The sequence below is a fragment of the Dinoponera quadriceps genome, unplaced genomic scaffold, assembly GCF_001313825.1.
Source record: "Dinoponera quadriceps isolate SergipeBrazil2010 unplaced genomic scaffold, ASM131382v1 scaffold1658, whole genome shotgun sequence".
Classification (NCBI taxonomy): Eukaryota; Metazoa; Arthropoda; class Insecta; order Hymenoptera; family Formicidae; genus Dinoponera; species Dinoponera quadriceps.
In genome coordinates, this window is record NW_014555920.1 from 254,096 (window position 1) to 271,863 (window position 17,768).

At 40.6% G+C, this 17,768-nt stretch overlaps 1 protein-coding gene across 4 annotated transcripts in view; it reads left to right on the forward strand.

The window, feature by feature from the left end:
• The window catches only part of LOC106745797 (centrosomin), a 29,279-nt gene extending 13,584 nt beyond the window's left edge, over nt 1-15,695 (forward strand). For 2 of the 4 annotated variants that reach the window (XM_014621729.1, XM_014621728.1), the window contains exons 3-15: nt 4,730-4,980; nt 5,183-5,354; nt 5,505-5,644; nt 6,543-6,953; nt 7,598-7,825; nt 8,353-8,706; nt 11,229-11,336; nt 11,700-12,929; nt 13,238-13,516; nt 13,591-13,815; nt 13,901-14,104; nt 14,489-14,720; nt 14,874-15,695. In XM_014621729.1, coding sequence (XP_014477215.1) covers nt 4,730-4,980; nt 5,183-5,354; nt 5,505-5,644; nt 6,543-6,953; nt 7,598-7,825; nt 8,353-8,706; nt 11,229-11,336; nt 11,700-12,929; nt 13,238-13,516; nt 13,591-13,815; nt 13,901-14,104; nt 14,489-14,720; nt 14,874-15,085 — 4,046 coding nt within the window. In that variant the 3' untranslated portion in view covers nt 15,086-15,695. Of the gene's footprint in view, nt 1-2,626; nt 2,841-4,729; nt 4,981-5,182; nt 5,355-5,504; nt 5,645-6,542; nt 6,954-7,597; nt 7,826-8,352; nt 8,707-11,228; nt 11,337-11,699; nt 12,930-13,237; nt 13,517-13,590; nt 13,816-13,900; nt 14,105-14,488; nt 14,721-14,873 lie in introns of those variants that run through there. The other 2 variants (XM_014621732.1, XM_014621733.1) reach the window with 2 other exon arrangements.
• The last annotated feature ends 2,073 nt before the right edge of the window (nt 15,696-17,768 follow it).

Sequence of the window (17,768 nt, forward strand, 5' to 3'; positions counted from 1 at the left end):
TACAAGCACACAATGTTTGAAATTTGCAAAAAGAGAGAAAGAGGATGAAAGACCATTAGCGCTAAGAGTACTCCTAGGAGCCATAAAATTTCGTTAAGTGATGCTCGACAGCCAGGCCAAGTAGCACCGATGGTTCTCAATCTCGTTGAGCGTCACTTGAAATACTTATACATGTACCTTGTATATGTGTGTTACAATAATATAAATTAAGTGAGCTTAGTTGTAATATATAAGATAAGCAAATGGTTTTAAAGTTTCGAAAAAGAACGTTTTTTCCTCATATTTCCATAGATTTTTTCGGTTTCTGTCCCAGAAGTGCAAAAATTCGTTTAGAAAAATTCACGTATATTTGGTTAAAAGGTGTTACATTTATTTCTTCCCGCAAAGAAGATGAAAAATCGAAGAAATATTCGCGGACAAAATTGGAAAAAGGGTTTTTCTAAAATGTTAAAACTATACACGCAAATCCCAATTTTTCCCAACACGACACACTGGCGGTTAAATTTTTCAGTCACGAACCTCTTGTACTTTGAGCGACACAAGCTTGTTCTAGGAGGATTTATATTTAGATACATTATGAAAATCGCTCATTTTACAAGATCGTCTCTTGATTAAGATGATGGATCCCATGCCTCACGTTCACAAATGTCGGCAGACGTCCTGAACAGACGCGGAGTCTGTCGGGGTGCAACTGGGTGTCGTCGGGTTACGAGCGAACACGTGGTATCGCGTCCTACTAGTCGGTCTCTCGAAATAAACGGTGAGATCGTTTGTTTCTAATCCAAATCTACCGTAGGAATTATTGGCCAGCTCCTTGTTACCCGGAGACGAGCAAGCCAAAGCTTCATTTTCAATTTTGCGTCGTTCCGCCGGAGACGAATGTCGGCCACTCAAAGCTCAACGGCGCTCAATAAGAAGCTATTTCACAGATGATAGTAATGTAGGATGACTCATATATATAGAGGACTATTGTTTGTCTCGCATATAATGTATTAATAGATAGAAATCCTCGGAGAGCAACAGGCCCGACGACCCGAAATAACGTATCACGAGACAACTGAATTTTTCGTCGACCGTGAAACAAGAAAACTGATTCATCAAATGATGAAATTGCGAACGCGATTATTTATCCGCGATATCAGCGAGGAATTTCCCCAATTTTTGCTTTGGCATCAAGCTCTTGCGTATTCAGCTTAGCTCTCACACATTGCCAAATTATTTAACGCGTTCTCGAATCTTTGTCTCGCCGCGTATTATTAGCTAACAAAAGCGAAGCGATGCAGCGTAGAAATATCCCCGTTGAAATCGAGGACAACGGTCATCTCCATCCGGTGGTGAGATTTTAATTGCCTGCCGGACTGGCCAGATTGGAGATTTGGACAGAGTGGGAGGGGGGGGGGAGGCAGAGAGAGAGAGAGAGAGAGAGAGAGAGAGACCGCGGGAGAAGCGGAGGCTGACCTGCCAAAATAAAGATAGTTTAAACCGTTCTGGCCTAAATGTGTCATCTATAAATAAGCAGAGCTCGCTCTCGCGCGGTCCCACTCGCCGGCGCGAATCGATATCATCGCAGTTGCACCGCCGAAAATCGCGGGGTCCGTCGCGCAAACGACGCGACCGATCTGGCAGGAAATAGATTTGTTCCGGTGCGCGCACAAAGCTCTCGGGTCTCTACTTCTCTGCCTCGAGTCTTTCTCTCTTTTGAGCTTTTTGCGCAAGCTATTAAGACACGATGTCCCGTGACGTTGGCGATGACCTCCGTCGATGACAGGCCAGATGCGAATTCACTCGTGCCTTTAACGTTTCGACGGCATTAACTCTCGCGTGACCCCTCCGCGCGAGGTCTTCGTACTCGTAAAACGCGTTGTGTCGTTGGAAAAGAGCTAGTCCGAAAAATTCCGTCTCGCTTTGTCTGACGATGCTTGAACCGTCGGCGTTGCGGGATGAACTTCCTGATAAATGCACATTCGCCAATAACAATGTCTCTGTCGGGATGATTGAGCAACACTAGGGTCTATCTTTGACTAAGTCTGACTGACAGACTGAAGTTGCGATGCTCCTTTGCAAACGACACTTCCGATTCCCCCGGTGGTACCGTTCCACATTTAGGAAGGAAACTTAACGCCGGAGCAGAATGACCGGGTTTGTCGCGGATAATTCCGCTCCGCTTGGCGGTGTGACATTTTGGGCACGAAGGGCACGTGGGAAACGTGTAGATCGTTCATTAGACGAGATGATTCACTCACGTCCAGCACGGTAGAATTATAAGTCGCTTCTAAGTAGCTTCGCGTTATATACTTATCACACGGGAAATCGCGAACTACCAATAGACAGTATTCATGCGATTCTACAATACCTTAAATCGTGTCTAATATTTCGAATTAACTTTCTGTTATTTCAGAATCGCGAGAATCGTTTCACCGCGAACGCCACGCTGCACTTTGCGCTATTCGAGACACGAAATTTCCTTTCTTTTCTATCATCGCTTTACTATAAAGGCGGGCTGTCGATTCGAGAGCACGTGTGTGACCGACCTTCGCAAAACGCATCTATATATCGTGACATGCGCGTTTAGAACATAATTTTAACCGCGGATTGTAGCCTTGTGTCTCTGTCGCTGCTTGTTATTCTGTCGCGGTTAGTATTTGTGCAGCCGCCGTGGAGTCTCCTTTGCGACGTGGTGTCTCGCTCGGTGCCTTTTATGATTTCGCACTGACGTTTAAAAATGTAGCGACTTCAAAAACGCGTTCTTCGTGGAATGGGATGTGGTAGGTCGCAGCTGAGAACTTCTTTTCTCCCTAGGGACTGCGGGAACAAGCCCATCCAGATCGAAATCACGTTCGGTAGGATATTTTACTGCAGATTCGCTATTCCTCGATATATGTGTGTGTATGTTATTTAGGGAACCTGGTTAAAATCGAATCGGCGTAGAATGTTGACGTGAGTGGGACTGAGAGCATCGATAAACTTCGATTGTGTATGCTCGATCGCAGCTGCTCGTAATGATAAAGTAGTAAAACGGCGCGATTAATTCATAGACGGCGTAGAGAGCAGCAGGTCGTAGGATAGGAATTGTTTGCTCTCTGATCGCCGGTAATTGCCAGTAAGTGATAAATGAGCGCAGCCCGAGAGACTATCTAGCGGTATCCTTTCAACGTGTGAACGTGTAGGAGAAGAAAATAGAGGAGACGAGCGTTAATTCTTCGAGCGCGATTATCCTTAGGGAGCACAATGTGTATATGGTCGCAAAAAGGTTGCAACATTTTTCCCGAGTCTCGCAATATATATTTTGTATCGAATAAAAAAATGTATCTCCTGAGAAATTAGAGAAGTATTACTAAAAAACACTCTTATTGGACACGGAATGCGTTCTGAAATTTATAAAAAATGTGTTGCAATCTTTTTGTGACTGACGTGAGGAACGTGTTCAATTCGTTCCTTCTCTCTCTCTCTCTCTTTCTGAGACTTGCCTTCTTGAAAAAGCAGAGTGTTACTGGGAAAACTGAAATTCTCAGGGAATTTGCTTATGCCTGAAAAAATCGGAGAATTTTCAGAGAATTTTTTTTTCAGATTTGCGTAGATACTCTGAAAAGCCAAAAAATGTCGGCACAAAATTCAAACATGCGAGTCATTCTGGAATGTCCGTTGCCCGACGCGAAAGCGTTCACACTCTAGAGTCGTTTTGGCGTGCGATATGATGCGCCAAAATAATTTGATTTCATAGGTACACGACGACGGCGCCGACCCATCCTGCAAGGTGGATTTGGCACCAGTTGCTCAGACGGGCTGAGAATAAACTGATTTAACCGACAGATGCTTGTCCAAAGAATTATCCTAAAAATAGCGCGCAATTATTATTACCATATATTAAAGTTTTTTTTTTTATCGTGTTGCAAAGGAACACTTAAAAAATTTCCAAAACTGCTATTTCGGAACTTTTGGCCGTGATTAGCCGATTCGCCTGCCATTTAAATTTTTATCATATTACATGGAAACGTAAAAGATTCGTAAAAATTACACTTGTGAATATGAGACGCGCGCCGCTGTTTCGAAATACTTGGATGTGATTAATCAATTCGCTTATTGCTCAAATGTGGCTTATATTTTTACACACGGCCTCGTGGCCTACGTATCAGACTCGCGGAATTTTTTGATAAGAAGCTAGGCATTTTAAAAATTATCGAACGCTGCGCTTTTGTTTTTATCGCTTCATTCGCGTAGAATTCATTCGGGGGAGAATTGAGAATTTCGACATGAATGATTTCGGATTTAACGCGGTCGTACGGAATATCGCGGTCGTTCAAAATTCGGCTCCCGTCAGCACGTATCGGAGATGATGCGGCCGAAGCAAGAAGCGTAATTATTCGGGTGACAAATACAAAATTGAACTTGACAAAGGCACACCTAAAATTATTCCCTGGCCTTGCACGTAATATCACGTTGCTCCCTCCCTCTCTCTCCCTCTCACGAGGTATTGCACATGAAAATGCGTTGTTGGCGCAGTTTAACGTGAAAATTAATTATTTATAATAATAAATAGTCGACAGCTCCTTCGGTCGAATAATTTATTCTTACATTAAAAAAAACGATAAAGTATTCGGAGCACTTAAGTGTTCTTTTGACACTACAAATTGCAAAACTTTGCTAATCGCATTGCCACAATCGCATCATATCTGTTGTGGACGCCTAATTGGTGAGTTTAGGTTCAACCTGTGAACGCTACTTGTTTCAGGTGGAAACCCAGCACCATATGGTACAAGTTCTGCTGGAGCCAAAGACGGAACGTCGATGGCGGGATTGGCAGGTTGGAGCGGAGGTAGCGGCGGTGGCGGAGTCGGCAGAACCATGAAAGAATATGAGGATCTGTTAGGGAACTTGCAGAAGGAGAACTTTAATCTAAAGCTGCGAATTTATTTCCTAGAAGAACAAGCAGGCATCTCTCAGACCGACCAGGATGTGGTTAAGAAAAACATAGAGTTAAATGTAAGTTCATGTTTGAATAACTTGTGCAGGAATATTTTATTGTTTTAAAAAAGTATTATATATAATAAAGGTATAAAAAAATTTTGCTAGCGAAATTTGTGCGCAATTATAATTTATTTATCCTTATTTTATTTTGTCTTATTCTTATTTTATTTATTAAATCTGTTTAATTGCCACTAATCGATACATCAATGGTTTTCAGGTCGAGATGGAATCTATGAAGAAGGAATTAATAGAGAAACAGGAACTTCTCAGTCAAGCGGCAAAAGCCTTTGAATTAATCGAGGAGCAGAAAGAAGCGACTGCCCGAGATCAAGCTCAACGTCAGCAATTGCTTGAGAAGGAACGGGAGAAAGTGACCAGACTCGAGAAAGGTCAGTATAAACAGAAATGATTTGACCTTGTACAAATGCAGCAAGGAAGTTTGGCATTATTTTAAAATTACAAGACCTACATGCGAAATTTATACATTCTACTGCAATTTGTTGCGTGTCTATTATACCCAATTGTCTGCGTTATTTCAGAATTAACGGAGTACCGAGAAAGAGATATAAACGCGTCAATGTACTATAAAGAAACATTCGGCCTCACCCCGGAGCAGGCATTGGAAAACACAGAAAAGTTGCGACAAATGGAAGAATTGGTGGCCTCTCTCGAAGCGGAGGTATGCTCTTATAGATCGTTTAATAAGAACTAATACATTGTTCCATACGAAGATCCACATCTAGGTCACTGTGATACATAGACAAATTTGATAAATTATCGTGACTCCCGTTCGTATCTCGTAATTTTTGAAAACCTTTGATTAATTAACGATCTTATCAGTGATCAAAAACTACTTTTTATTTAATCTTTCTAATAATATCAAATATGTTTATATAAATTTTGGGATTATCATGTAAAAAGTAGCATTTATAGAGTTAACTTTTAAACAAAAGAATTAAATTTTTAAAATAATTTAAAAATTATATATTAAGTAATTTAAAGTATTATATATTTTATATCTATTCGAAATTTTTTGTAGACTCTTCTAAAAATAATTATTCCATCCAGTCGGCGTTATAATCTGGTAGTGGGATATTATCAGCGTCCGTTTCCTTTCCTTGCCACGAACGGGAGTGTAGTCTTGATAATTTGAGCGTCACAGTCTCACAAGAAACACTAGTTAGCATGTTAGCTTCCCACACGAGAAGTGCAATTGTCGATAGACGTAACTTTCGCGTACAAGAACTCGCATTTCTTGCATCTATCGACGAAACGCACGCGACCTTCTTATCGTTCCACGCAACGTGGATAGTAGGCTGTTCTCGTTTGTATTTCCGATGTTTACCACGATGTGGAGACCGTGTTCCGTTGATAAATTAACAACGTGAGAGGGTGGCGTGGGAGATAGTAGTGCAACCACAATTACACATTTCACTTGTTTGAGAAATTCATGCCGTGAAGAGTCTTTAATCTCGCCAACTGACAACTTTATAACGTCCGCAACAAAAATTCGTACTCGTGACAGACAAGACGAAGATTTGCGATACTCGAATAACTGCAACACTCACGGTGTCCAGGTGAAGCAGATAAGCAGCAGTTTGGAAGAGGAGCGCAGCTGGGCGCAGGAACTCGAGAACGAGAGGGACCAGCTGAGGGAGCGACTGGACGTGGAGGTGCGACTCCGCGAGAAGCAGGACACGAATCGAATGTGTGACATCGACGGGCTGCGTGAGAAGGTGAAGGAGCTGGAGGAGCAGTTGTTCAAGAAAGACTCTACTGTGCAACAATACAGAAACGACCTCGTCGAACGCGACCGGCTCATCAAGGAGAAGAGTGCGCTGCTGCTGGAGAAGTGCCAAGCGTACGAGGAGCTCAATCTGGTCTCCGAGAAGAGGAAACAGCAGATCGTGCAACTGAGAGCATCCGTGAAAACTCGCGACGACGCCCTCACGGATCTCAATTATAAGCACCGCGCGTTGTTATCACAGGTGAGTCAGTCTTTGCGGCAGGATCTTGATCTCACTTTGAAAATAATAGCGTATTCCATTTGCTGGTTCAACTCGACGCAACGCGTTCCATTAATTGCTACCAGTACTAAAATCTATATTTTGTATTATGTGTACAGAAAGAAAGATTTCTTCTGATTTAATAAAATGTCTTTGATTGAACCAAATTTGTCTTTTGGAATAGTGCAAATAAATGAATGTTTGATTCGACAAACAGGATCGTTTAATTTCTCAAACAATAAATATCTTCAAATAAGATATTTTTTTTTGTATTTTCATCCAAACATTACAATGATTGTCACACACTATTAAACTTGGACTAGAAAAATGCAGAGAATTTTTCAGCAGAAGGTGTAGGTATTATTTTGCGCGATTCCCAGAGTTATCAATCTTTTACAATAGTGTCATATTTAACGCTTTAAACGTGCTTGTTTATGAATCTTGGCTGGTAGTAAGACGTTGCATATAATGGGTGTAGTCTCTGAACAAGATAGCGCATTTAGTGCTAACCACGTGGTGAGAACGCGGCCTCGGATGTCTCAGGCCTGCCTCTGTCTTAAATCTCCCATAATTCTCTCATATTTCCCTACCCGTTATAATTACCGATTATCTTCTCTACATTGTAGTGTGAAAATAGCTATGGCAAACGCTCATCGTCCAGCAGTCCCTCGACTTTGAATCCATTGACGTCCCGTTTATCGCCATCTATGGGGCAGAAACCGTCTTGTGTTCGCGATATCATGGAGATGGATGGTACGTACACCGATTTGGAATCGTACAAAGAAAAATCGGTAAATTTGTCACCCCTACAAATGGTCGGCGAGGATACCAGGGAAGTTATCCAATTAACGAAGGTTGGTAATCTCGACGATGTCCTTACATATTTTCTTGACTTGAGGCCTCAGCCTCAAAATGTTTGATTTATAATTTTAAGTTTTATGCCCTGAATCTTTATCTAAATTGTCATTTGTTTATTTTTTTTATTATACAACGATTTGTCATCAATCATCAAACAGAACGGCTTTTTAGTTTAAGATTCAAGACATAAAATATCCCAGATAGCAAAATATACGTTCAGCACGTGTTCACATATTGATGTAAAATTATTTCAAAAATGCATAGAAATGCGTACTTTGCTCAGATGTCATTCGTGTCATGTCAGAAAAACATTTAATAGCATTAGTTAAAATCAAATCAAGAACGTGCACACATATTTGTACATCATGTATTACATCTTGTGCTATCATGTCATGTTAATCACATAATGAAACGTGATCATCACGCATTTCTATCTGGGATTGTCTTAAATCGATAAATCAGCTATTCTGCTAAAACTCTTGTTCTGTACGATAATCCGACTACTGAAGTGTTTGACTTGCAGGAATTAGAGGAGAGGGACAGCGAATTGAAGCGACTGGAGGAAGCAAGGAAGCAGTTAGTACTGAGACTGTGTAACACGCAAAAGTACGCGGAGAATACGGAGCAGAGGCTGAAGAAAATGGAAGGCGAGCACGAGAAAGCCATCAGGGCGATACAGGGCTTCATGGAGCGCGAGCAGCAGATGCGAGACGCGAACGCGCGGAAGGAACGGAGAATCCTGGAACTGGAGGTGGAGTTGCGCAAGTTACGCGACTCCGATGACACGAAGGTGAGAAGGAACGAACACGATCTCGTCTTGTTGAAGGACCTTGGCGTCAGGCACGCGGACGGCAGCGAGAACAGTTCCTACAAACAGGTCAATATTGCGATTTACTTGATTTTCGTTGTTGATCTCTGCGTTTCCGCATAACAAAGCGTGGAGACGCACTCTTTGCTTGACGAACAGCACGATCGGACAGCTCGATATATCGGATTCTCTCTCTCTTTCTCTCAGAATCACTAAATTCATCTGATTTTTTTTTTTTCCATTTTATGCCATCGTCACTATTACTGCATGACTCTCTGCGGATTATACACTAACCAATTCTTTTATTTCAAAACGGAAATTGCAATAAAATTTATTAATTAATACTTCATTTTGAATGCTTGATTCGTCTTGTTTCATAATTTTTTTTTCTTTTTGGATGATGTAAGTTTTTAACAGTTTGCTCTTAATTAACATTATTTTCATTATTGAAGACATTTTGCAACATGTCAATGAATTTTTTTTTTCTAACTTACTGATCATCTGATTAATGTAAGAAGCAATGTATTTTTTTTTCCTTTTTTTTTTTTTTTTTTTTTAGGAGGATAAGTAAGATTATTACGCAAGTTGATTTGCATGAAATACAACATCTCGGGAAAAACAAAATTATAAAAATTAATTTTCTTAAGAATACAGAAATTTACTATAAATGCTTCTTTTTTATTTTTATTGTGTTAAGTATCAGAAAGAGAGAATTGTTCCAGTTTATACTCGGTGTGTTACTTCATTTAACCCGCTTCGATGGCAAAATCGTCGCGCACGATGTCGAAAGAGCCGCGAGCGCGCGTCCCTCGGCGAAAGATCACGGAGCCTTAAAACGTGGCCCGCTTGGTATCTTGGGAATACCATGCAGAAGACGCGGCCGTCGTCTATTAATAGAGGCCGTCGCCTCCTCTCGCGGCTTCTTACGGTCTACGCGTCGCGGTACGCGGCAGTCCTCGTACGAAAACTCACCTCGACCGATCTGCCGCCGCAGCCCCGCGGTAGCGCCGAACGAACAATAATACACGAGTACAGTAACACGAGCAAGAAAAAACGAGAGAGACGGAGATTCGTCGCCGATCCTCCAGCCCTCGGTATTCGAGAACGACTTGCGTATGCTCTGCAAATATATAGCGTACGGTCATTGAGCCTTCTTAATTTAATCGATATAGCGAGAAGAAGTCGCTGCTTACTGCATGGCACACGTGTAGAGAGTAAACAAGAATTTTCAGTCTTCGCGTATTTCGCGTGAAAATTGGCCAAAGATTCCAAGTTGATTCAGAGCTTTTCCTTTTTCCACGTTGCAAGTAAGAGTGACGGAACGCTATTGGAGTAATGATGTAAATTTTGGTAACTAATTGCGATCACACAGGGAGCTGTAGCGATTCAGAGCTAGATAATAAAATCGTGAGCAGTGGACGCGAAGAGATAGTTGACGCCACGGCGTAATCTTTGCGGAAATCTAGATATTCACCAGTGCTTCGTGACCGAGTTAGCACTGACGTAGAGTATCTGTCCACGAATTGATCGATCGATCGATCAATCTTCCGCTTTCATTTCTGCCCTGATCCTGGTTGAGTTTAAAGTTCAAGCGTAAACAAATATGTTCTCCTGTCTGTGCACCTCAATGCGGATGGAGGTAGGTATGATGGCTACCGAGTGCTGCGTGCTTTCTCTCGATCGGGACGCTCTGTGTACTTACTGCTTGTGTTAAAATTTCCGCCCTTTTGCACAGCATGATCGTGTATTATGACAGATTTGATTAATACTTGTCGAGGTGGGTTTTTGTCTGAATTGTCAATTGCTACGGTTTGCGGTGATGTGTTGGTAGTATTGTTCGAAGAGTTGTACACGAGAAAAAAGTTTGCTTGAATTTACTAGACAGTGAAGAAACCAAACGCGCTTTGACCGAAGGAAACAGAATTTCTGGTCGCAAGAACCAAATTTGAACCATAAAAGTCAGAATTATGATTTCTTTCACTCAAAACGCTTGTGGTTTGTTCGCTGTCTGGTAAATTCAACCGAAATTTTTTTTTTTGTGTATAAATTCGTTATTGGAAAGAGAAAAGGAAAACACACACGAATATCGTCAGTCCGTATTACAAGATTTTTACATTTTTGCAAAATAGTAGTTAAAAGTCCAATTAAAAATCGTAATTTCATACAATAATTGCGGAGTATATTTCCAAGACCTTACTATGTAACTTTCAGGATGGCAAATTTCTTTGGAATCAAGGAGCAAGAAAGATGACAGGAAACCTGTTTTTCTTTTATAGGGACCGGCGATTGTCACGCTCGTGCCGCCGCGATGTTGGTCTAAGAGAACGAAAGTTAACAAATAATGTTGTAACAAATAATGTTGTAACCCTGTCCATGTCTATAAAAACATATAATTTGTGCATGTAATCCTTTGGCGATCTATTCCTTCATTAAACACATTTTTACAAGACTCACCGAAAACTCCTCATACTAAACACGGGAATTAAATTATCTAGTCGTACTGTAATTGAAACTATATCCCTGAATAAAATATCTTTGGTGAACCTAGTAGTTTGGGTTTTATTGACGAGAACGATACTTTATGCTTACAGCAACGTTTCGAAGAAATGGAAAGCAACATTAATGATCTGCGGGGCGAAATCGAGACAATAAAAGCCGAGAAGTATCTCTTGGAAAAACGGATACAGGCGGAATCTGAGGCATGTGTTTACAGCGAATATATTTTATCACTCAGCGTTGATATGATGTAGAAAAATTGTGTATACATATCTAGACCCAGTAATAAGTGTTCAATGTGTTCGTCACAAAGATAATTTTTAAATAATATAAGACTTACATTTTCTGAAAAAAAAAAAAAAACTAACATAACTATCTAATTCAAAATACAATGAACATACATTTCTTTTTTAATTTAATATATACATAACTGTATTCTTGTATTTTTATGTTTGTTTGTTTTGTTAAAACATATGTCAGAAACATGTTTAAGAATTCTAATGACAATTTCGCTTCTTTTCAATGGGAATCAAGCTGATTTGTGTCTCCGATATCTCCTGTTCTAGGAATTACAAGAACGTCTTCACGATAAGGAGCAAAAGATCGAGATTCTGGAGACGGAGAAGCAGACTGTCGCGAGAGAATTAACGGACAAGATCACCGAACTGGATGATAAACTTAGGCATGCCGAGATGAACATCACCGATGACGATGCTCCACGACGGGAAGAACTGCTCGAGCAACTGAAAGTACGGGACGTCGAGATCGAGGAGAAGAACCGGAAGATCGAGCAGCTGACGAAGGAACTGCAGGTGAAGACTCAGAACCTGCAGAAGCTGGTCAACACGGAGCTCTGGAGCAAGAACAAGGAAATCGCCAAGCTGCACAATCACATGACTGCGTCGTACAACTCCGATAGAAGCCGCAATAAACCCGAAACCGTCCAGGAAAGCGGTAGTTCGCAACTGTCGAGTCTGATTCGTGAGTTGGGCGAGATCGGCATCAGAGCCACCTTCGCGAACGAAACCGCCCGTTTGAATTACACCAATGGAAACGGAACGGTGGACATGAAGACGCTGGGTGAGTACGTTCGTAGACTGACGAGTCAGAAGAACGATCTCGAGAAGGAGGTGGACTACCTGAAGTGGCTGAAACTGGTGTCGAAGCCCGACATCAGTATGGAGATCGACGGCTGTGACGACGACAGCGAGTGGGCGAAGAAATACTGTGAGCTGTTGCGCACGCATCTTAAGGACCTAATGAAGTTCATGAAGGAGATGCTGAGGAACGCCGAGCGCGCGGACACCGCCGGCACGGAGCAGAAAAAGATGCTGTTGGATGTTTTGCTCAACTCAAAGATGCTGTCGGATGATTTTGTGCGCGCCCTCGATGACGTGTCCGCGCAGGACGGCGCGATCGCGCACGATAGGCTCGAGAATCCCGCGAAGAAGACTCGGCCCGAGGACGTCGCTGAGGCAGTGAAGAATCAGGCCTCGCAGTCGGATTCCGAGGCATTCTCTGAACCTGACCGAACGGTCTCCATGGCTAGAATCGGTTTGCAGGAAACGCAACACAAGACCCCGAGCCGATCCAGATTTTCTAAGTATACCGTCAAGACCTGCAGCGACTCCGAAGACTCCACGGATTATGTGCCTTATTACAAGTCCTACCAGAATGACTTGAACGACCTGGACACGAGCCACCAGATACAGGAATTGAAGGAAACGAACAACATGTTGTACTCGGAACTTAGTGCCCTGCGGAACGATTTAGTCACGAAAATCTCCTTCGATTGTGTAAGTGGATCTGTATATTTTCAGCGCGGTTGAGTGAGCTAATTTCTATTTTTAACCAAGTTAAAAGTGAGAAGTTAAAAGTTGAAATTAACTTGTTGTGTTAATTTAAAAGTTACCTAAACCAAAAATTAAATTAAAAGTTAAGTTAATATTAAATTGACTCATTAAAATTAAAAGTTAATTATTTAAAATTATATATATATATATATTAACTTAATATTAAATTATATATATTTTTTTATTGATTTTCATTGTATATATATATATATATATATGTATAATGAAAACCAATTTATCTTTCTCTATAGGCAACCGACGAAAAGTTGACTCCTTTCATTACGAAATTGGAGAAGTCTCAAAGGTTCTGCGAGAAGTTACAAGTTTCCCTGGAGAAGAGGATACACGAGTTTCACACTTTGAAGAAGCAGAACAGCATTCGCAAGACGCAGTTGGAGAAGAAGATCAACGACATGGAGCAGATGGCGAATGAAATGAGCAAGCAGAAGAGCGAATTATTGCAGTTCAGGGAAAGCACCGAGAGAAAAACGACGGATACCCTGTTGATTCTCAACAAGGAAAACGAATCGGTATGTTCACTTCTTTTTTCGTACACTAATTTGTGAAAGCTCACGGAAGAACTCATTTATCCGATTGATTTCAGTTACGAGCGAGGATCAAACAGCTGGAGGATGAAACCGAAACTGCCAAGGCGACCATTTCCACTCTCAGGAAAGAGTTAGAACACCTCACTCTTTCGCACAGTGAGATATTCGTGGAGAATAGCAAACTAACGAACGACAAATTGAGGCTCGAGCAGGAAATCAGGAAGATGGAGGGCCGATACGACGGAACTGTCCGTTCGCTGCACGACAAGTTCAGCAAAGAGGTAAGCGAGCATACTGTTTCCGAGTGTTTCCTCGGTACGTTGTTCCCCGCTGCGTGTGTCTTTACGTAATATGTTCGTTGTACAGATATCCGATCTAAATCAGATCAACGACTCGCATAGAGCAAGAGTGCAGGAACTCGAGACTGCGAACAAAGAGTTCAGAAGGCACATAGCGGTGTGCGAAGCCAGCGACTCGGCGCCAAGCTCTAGCGGGGTGTCGTCGATACCTACGGACACTACGCTCAAGCCGATTTGCGACGATATTCTACAAGAATATCAACCTTATAACGTTAGTTTGAATCGTCAGTTTCTAACGTTACATGTAGCTGTTTAGTTATCTGCGAAACACGTAGATTACAGTTGGAGCTTCTTCAAGTACCTTTAAGCCCGAGATATTTACACGATGTGTAATCAATTATGAAAAGTTTGTGTAATGATTGACTTACCATTTATCGGCTAATATTGGTTACACAAATTGTGAATTAATGTAATTATGAATAACGTAATTAGTACATAACATCACGTTATCCCAGTAAAACTGTTAACTAGACGACTGCATGACGTATTTATATCGTATTTTTTCGTCTTGTAGTACTTGAAAATACTTTTGACGATTATTTCGGTTGCTAGACGTCAAGTATAATCTTTTTGATTCTCTTAATCTTCTTAACAGAACTCGCAGTATTGGCAGCTGACGAATTATTCTACAATGGGAGCGCGCAGTAAGTCCAGTTGTTCGCCGGATTTAGGGATAGAAAGCGACGCTGCCGTCACCACCGTGAGGCCCTTGAAAGAGACATTGAAGATCACGGAGTCGATGACCAATTTGCTGAGCGATGAAGAGAACGGAAATGGTAACCACAGAGCTCGAGACTCAGATAGCCAAAGTCCATTACCGATAGAAGGTGCGTTTTAACATGAAATTAATCTTATTTTTCTCTTTTAAGAAACAGTTACTTTGTCGTGTTGATTGTTTTATTTATTTATTATGTTACGTTTCTTTATCTTTCAACAGTTTTCAGATTTATTAAAAAAAAATGTATTATGATTTTTGACAGGTCTTGACGAAGTAGAGGCTTTGAAGCATGAGAATGAATTGTTAAAGCGACGACTGATGAAAACTAAGAAAGCACTAGAGGACACGTTTGAGCATCTATCAGCATCGAACAAGAACAAGAAGAATGTCGAGAAGGCGATAATAAAACAGCTGATGATCACGAAGAATGTCTTGAAGAAGACGAGGACATTCGAGGAACCTTTAAACGACTAACAGAGATCACAGACTGATACATGAAGAACAGAGGAGAACAAGCAGCATGACATTGTTATTCGTGCGATTAGACGTTCTCGAGGATTTATTGTTCAATTGCACGAATGTATCGTGTTTTGTCTGTTTTTATTTGTCCTTTTCCCACATTTACGAGGTGAGAAAACGAACGGTACATATCGGTACAAAGAATTACGATATATACTCGTAGGCATTAATGTTTATCGCCAAATTTTTTAACAAGAAAATTTCTAAATGAAAGATATTTTCATACGGACAAAACACTATTTTCGCTAACGATAGAAATATGAAAACGAAACGAAAGAGAGTTTATGACGACACTGTACATTGAATTTGTATATATTTATATAATAGAATACGCACATGTATGACATTTTCGTAGATTTTCTTTTTTCGTGGAGAATTTCTTCCAAATGCTGATTACACGGCGTAGGACCACGCCGCTCGTTGTAGTCAGCACTCGTTCGTTGACGTATTTCGCTTTAGAATTAACAGAAATTCGCGCGTGTGTGTACATAAGTATTTTATGTATCATAATGTAGTATCTTTCTGTACATAGTCACCATGAATAAAGTGCCATTGATATTTAGAATTTATACTGCAAACGCGTATCCCCCGATATAAGCGAAAGAAATGATTCGGCCGAAATTATCGTCAGATCTGAGATCATTTCGCATTACTTATGCCAACGATGGGACGCTTTTGACAGCTTAAATTGTATTAATTGTATGTGTATATAAGTTGCATTTACTTGCAATTTTATTTGGATTCAAGATTCAACGTTCCGTTGATGTCAACTTGTTATTACAAATTATATTTCCTCCTTTTTAGTTTTGTTGTTTTGTTAACGGTCAACGTTTCATTCGGTTGCCAATCTATTTAAAAGCAAATAAATGCAAAGTTACGTTATACAAAAAAGTGAAAAATATACGTCTGGTGCGACAAGTGCATGAGTGTGTCGTAATTGTAAAGTTCTCCACGTGCCAATATTGGGACATTCGCGCGAGAATAAAAAAATGCAACGGCGTAAGATTATGATAGAATTTTTATTATCACTCCATGACTAGATAATAATATAAAGATCCGTAATAACTCATAATGATGTGAAGTGTACGAACTGCGCCGGACATGCGAACTCTTACGGCCGCGCGCGCACACCCGGCGAGGAGCGGAGAAATACGATTCTTATACTGTACAACATTAATCTCTCTTACTGGTCTAATATACCTTTCTTATCCGTTTCCTTCTGTCGCGCCTTCTCGCGACAATCGCATCCGCTGGTAGAACGAACGTTTAGGGGAGAATGTGGGGAAGTATCGAGAAGGACGTTAGAAGAGGGGGGCTTTTGGGAGCGAGATACCGGAGGATTTTTTTATATACAATTCTACAGCGACGTTCTCACGTCTCTGCCGCTGCTTCCGCTCGTTTTGCACGCAAGCATGCTGCATTAATAATGGATATGAGACGCGTAGGTCAATTATAACACAATTGTAGCTCAAGTGAAGACCTATCAGCAACAACATTCTCAATAGAATCGACGTAATGAAGATATTCGAAGGAATTACGAAGATAAGATATTCAGCTGTTCGATAAGTTTGTGGGTGAACATCACACAATCCCCAGAAATAAAAAAACCGGAAATTTGAGAAGTGGGACAACATCCCGAAAAATCACAATCCTGAAAATTGAATGCCGGAATGATCTCCTGAAATATTGAAAGCGTGTAATTATCCCAAAAACTGAATATCAGGATAATCTGAAATATTGAAATATTGGAGAAATTATAACTTTGCAAGACAACTTAATTTTCTTCTAATTTTGGAAGATCGTCCTGGTATTTTCAGTTTTCGAGATTGTGACTTTCCGGGATGTCCTACTTTTTTTTTTTAATTTTGGCATTTCTTCGGGAATATGCATGTCAACTAGTTTGTGGGGAAGTTTACAAACAACTCAAAGCAAATCCGATACACCCATCGGCTTTGAACTCTTCGCAAAAAAAATTCTTATGAAAGTTTCTCATAAATTCTTATGGAAAAGAAATTCCTATGAATTTTTCAGACAACTCGATAAATTTTGAATTTAAATAACATCTGTATCTACGAGATACGTAACATTCGTATACTTCATCTTATACACGATATATAAAAAATTATATGTATGATATAAGATGAAATATCCTGCTATACACACCATAGGTGCATATATACATTCTGTGGATGTTCTATGAAGATATTTTGCGTTGACAGCTGATTGAAGAGCAAGAAAACAATTGTTTGTTGATCCAGACGCGCGTCATATATTATTATCATGTGTCTTTATGCTTTAGCGCTTGTCGTATCGCAAACTTCGTTAATGCTGTCTTATTTCTTAAGCACAGTGACATCGAAGGTTTACAATATAGAAGCATTATTTGTGCATCACGACTGTTGATAATTTGATAAATCGGCGACGATTCGCCAAAGCAGCGGTTATGATGCACGAATATTCAAAAATAACGCACCTAATTGGAGATGACTTGTTGATATGCTTGAACAATGGTACAGCATTAATGAAGTCTGCTGTGCATTCAAATCGATCGAATTGTTTTTTCTCTCTTGCTTTGATCACTAGCATATCTTGCGCTTTACAAGACGGGAACAGCCTCTCGATTTCTTCTTTCTCTGTA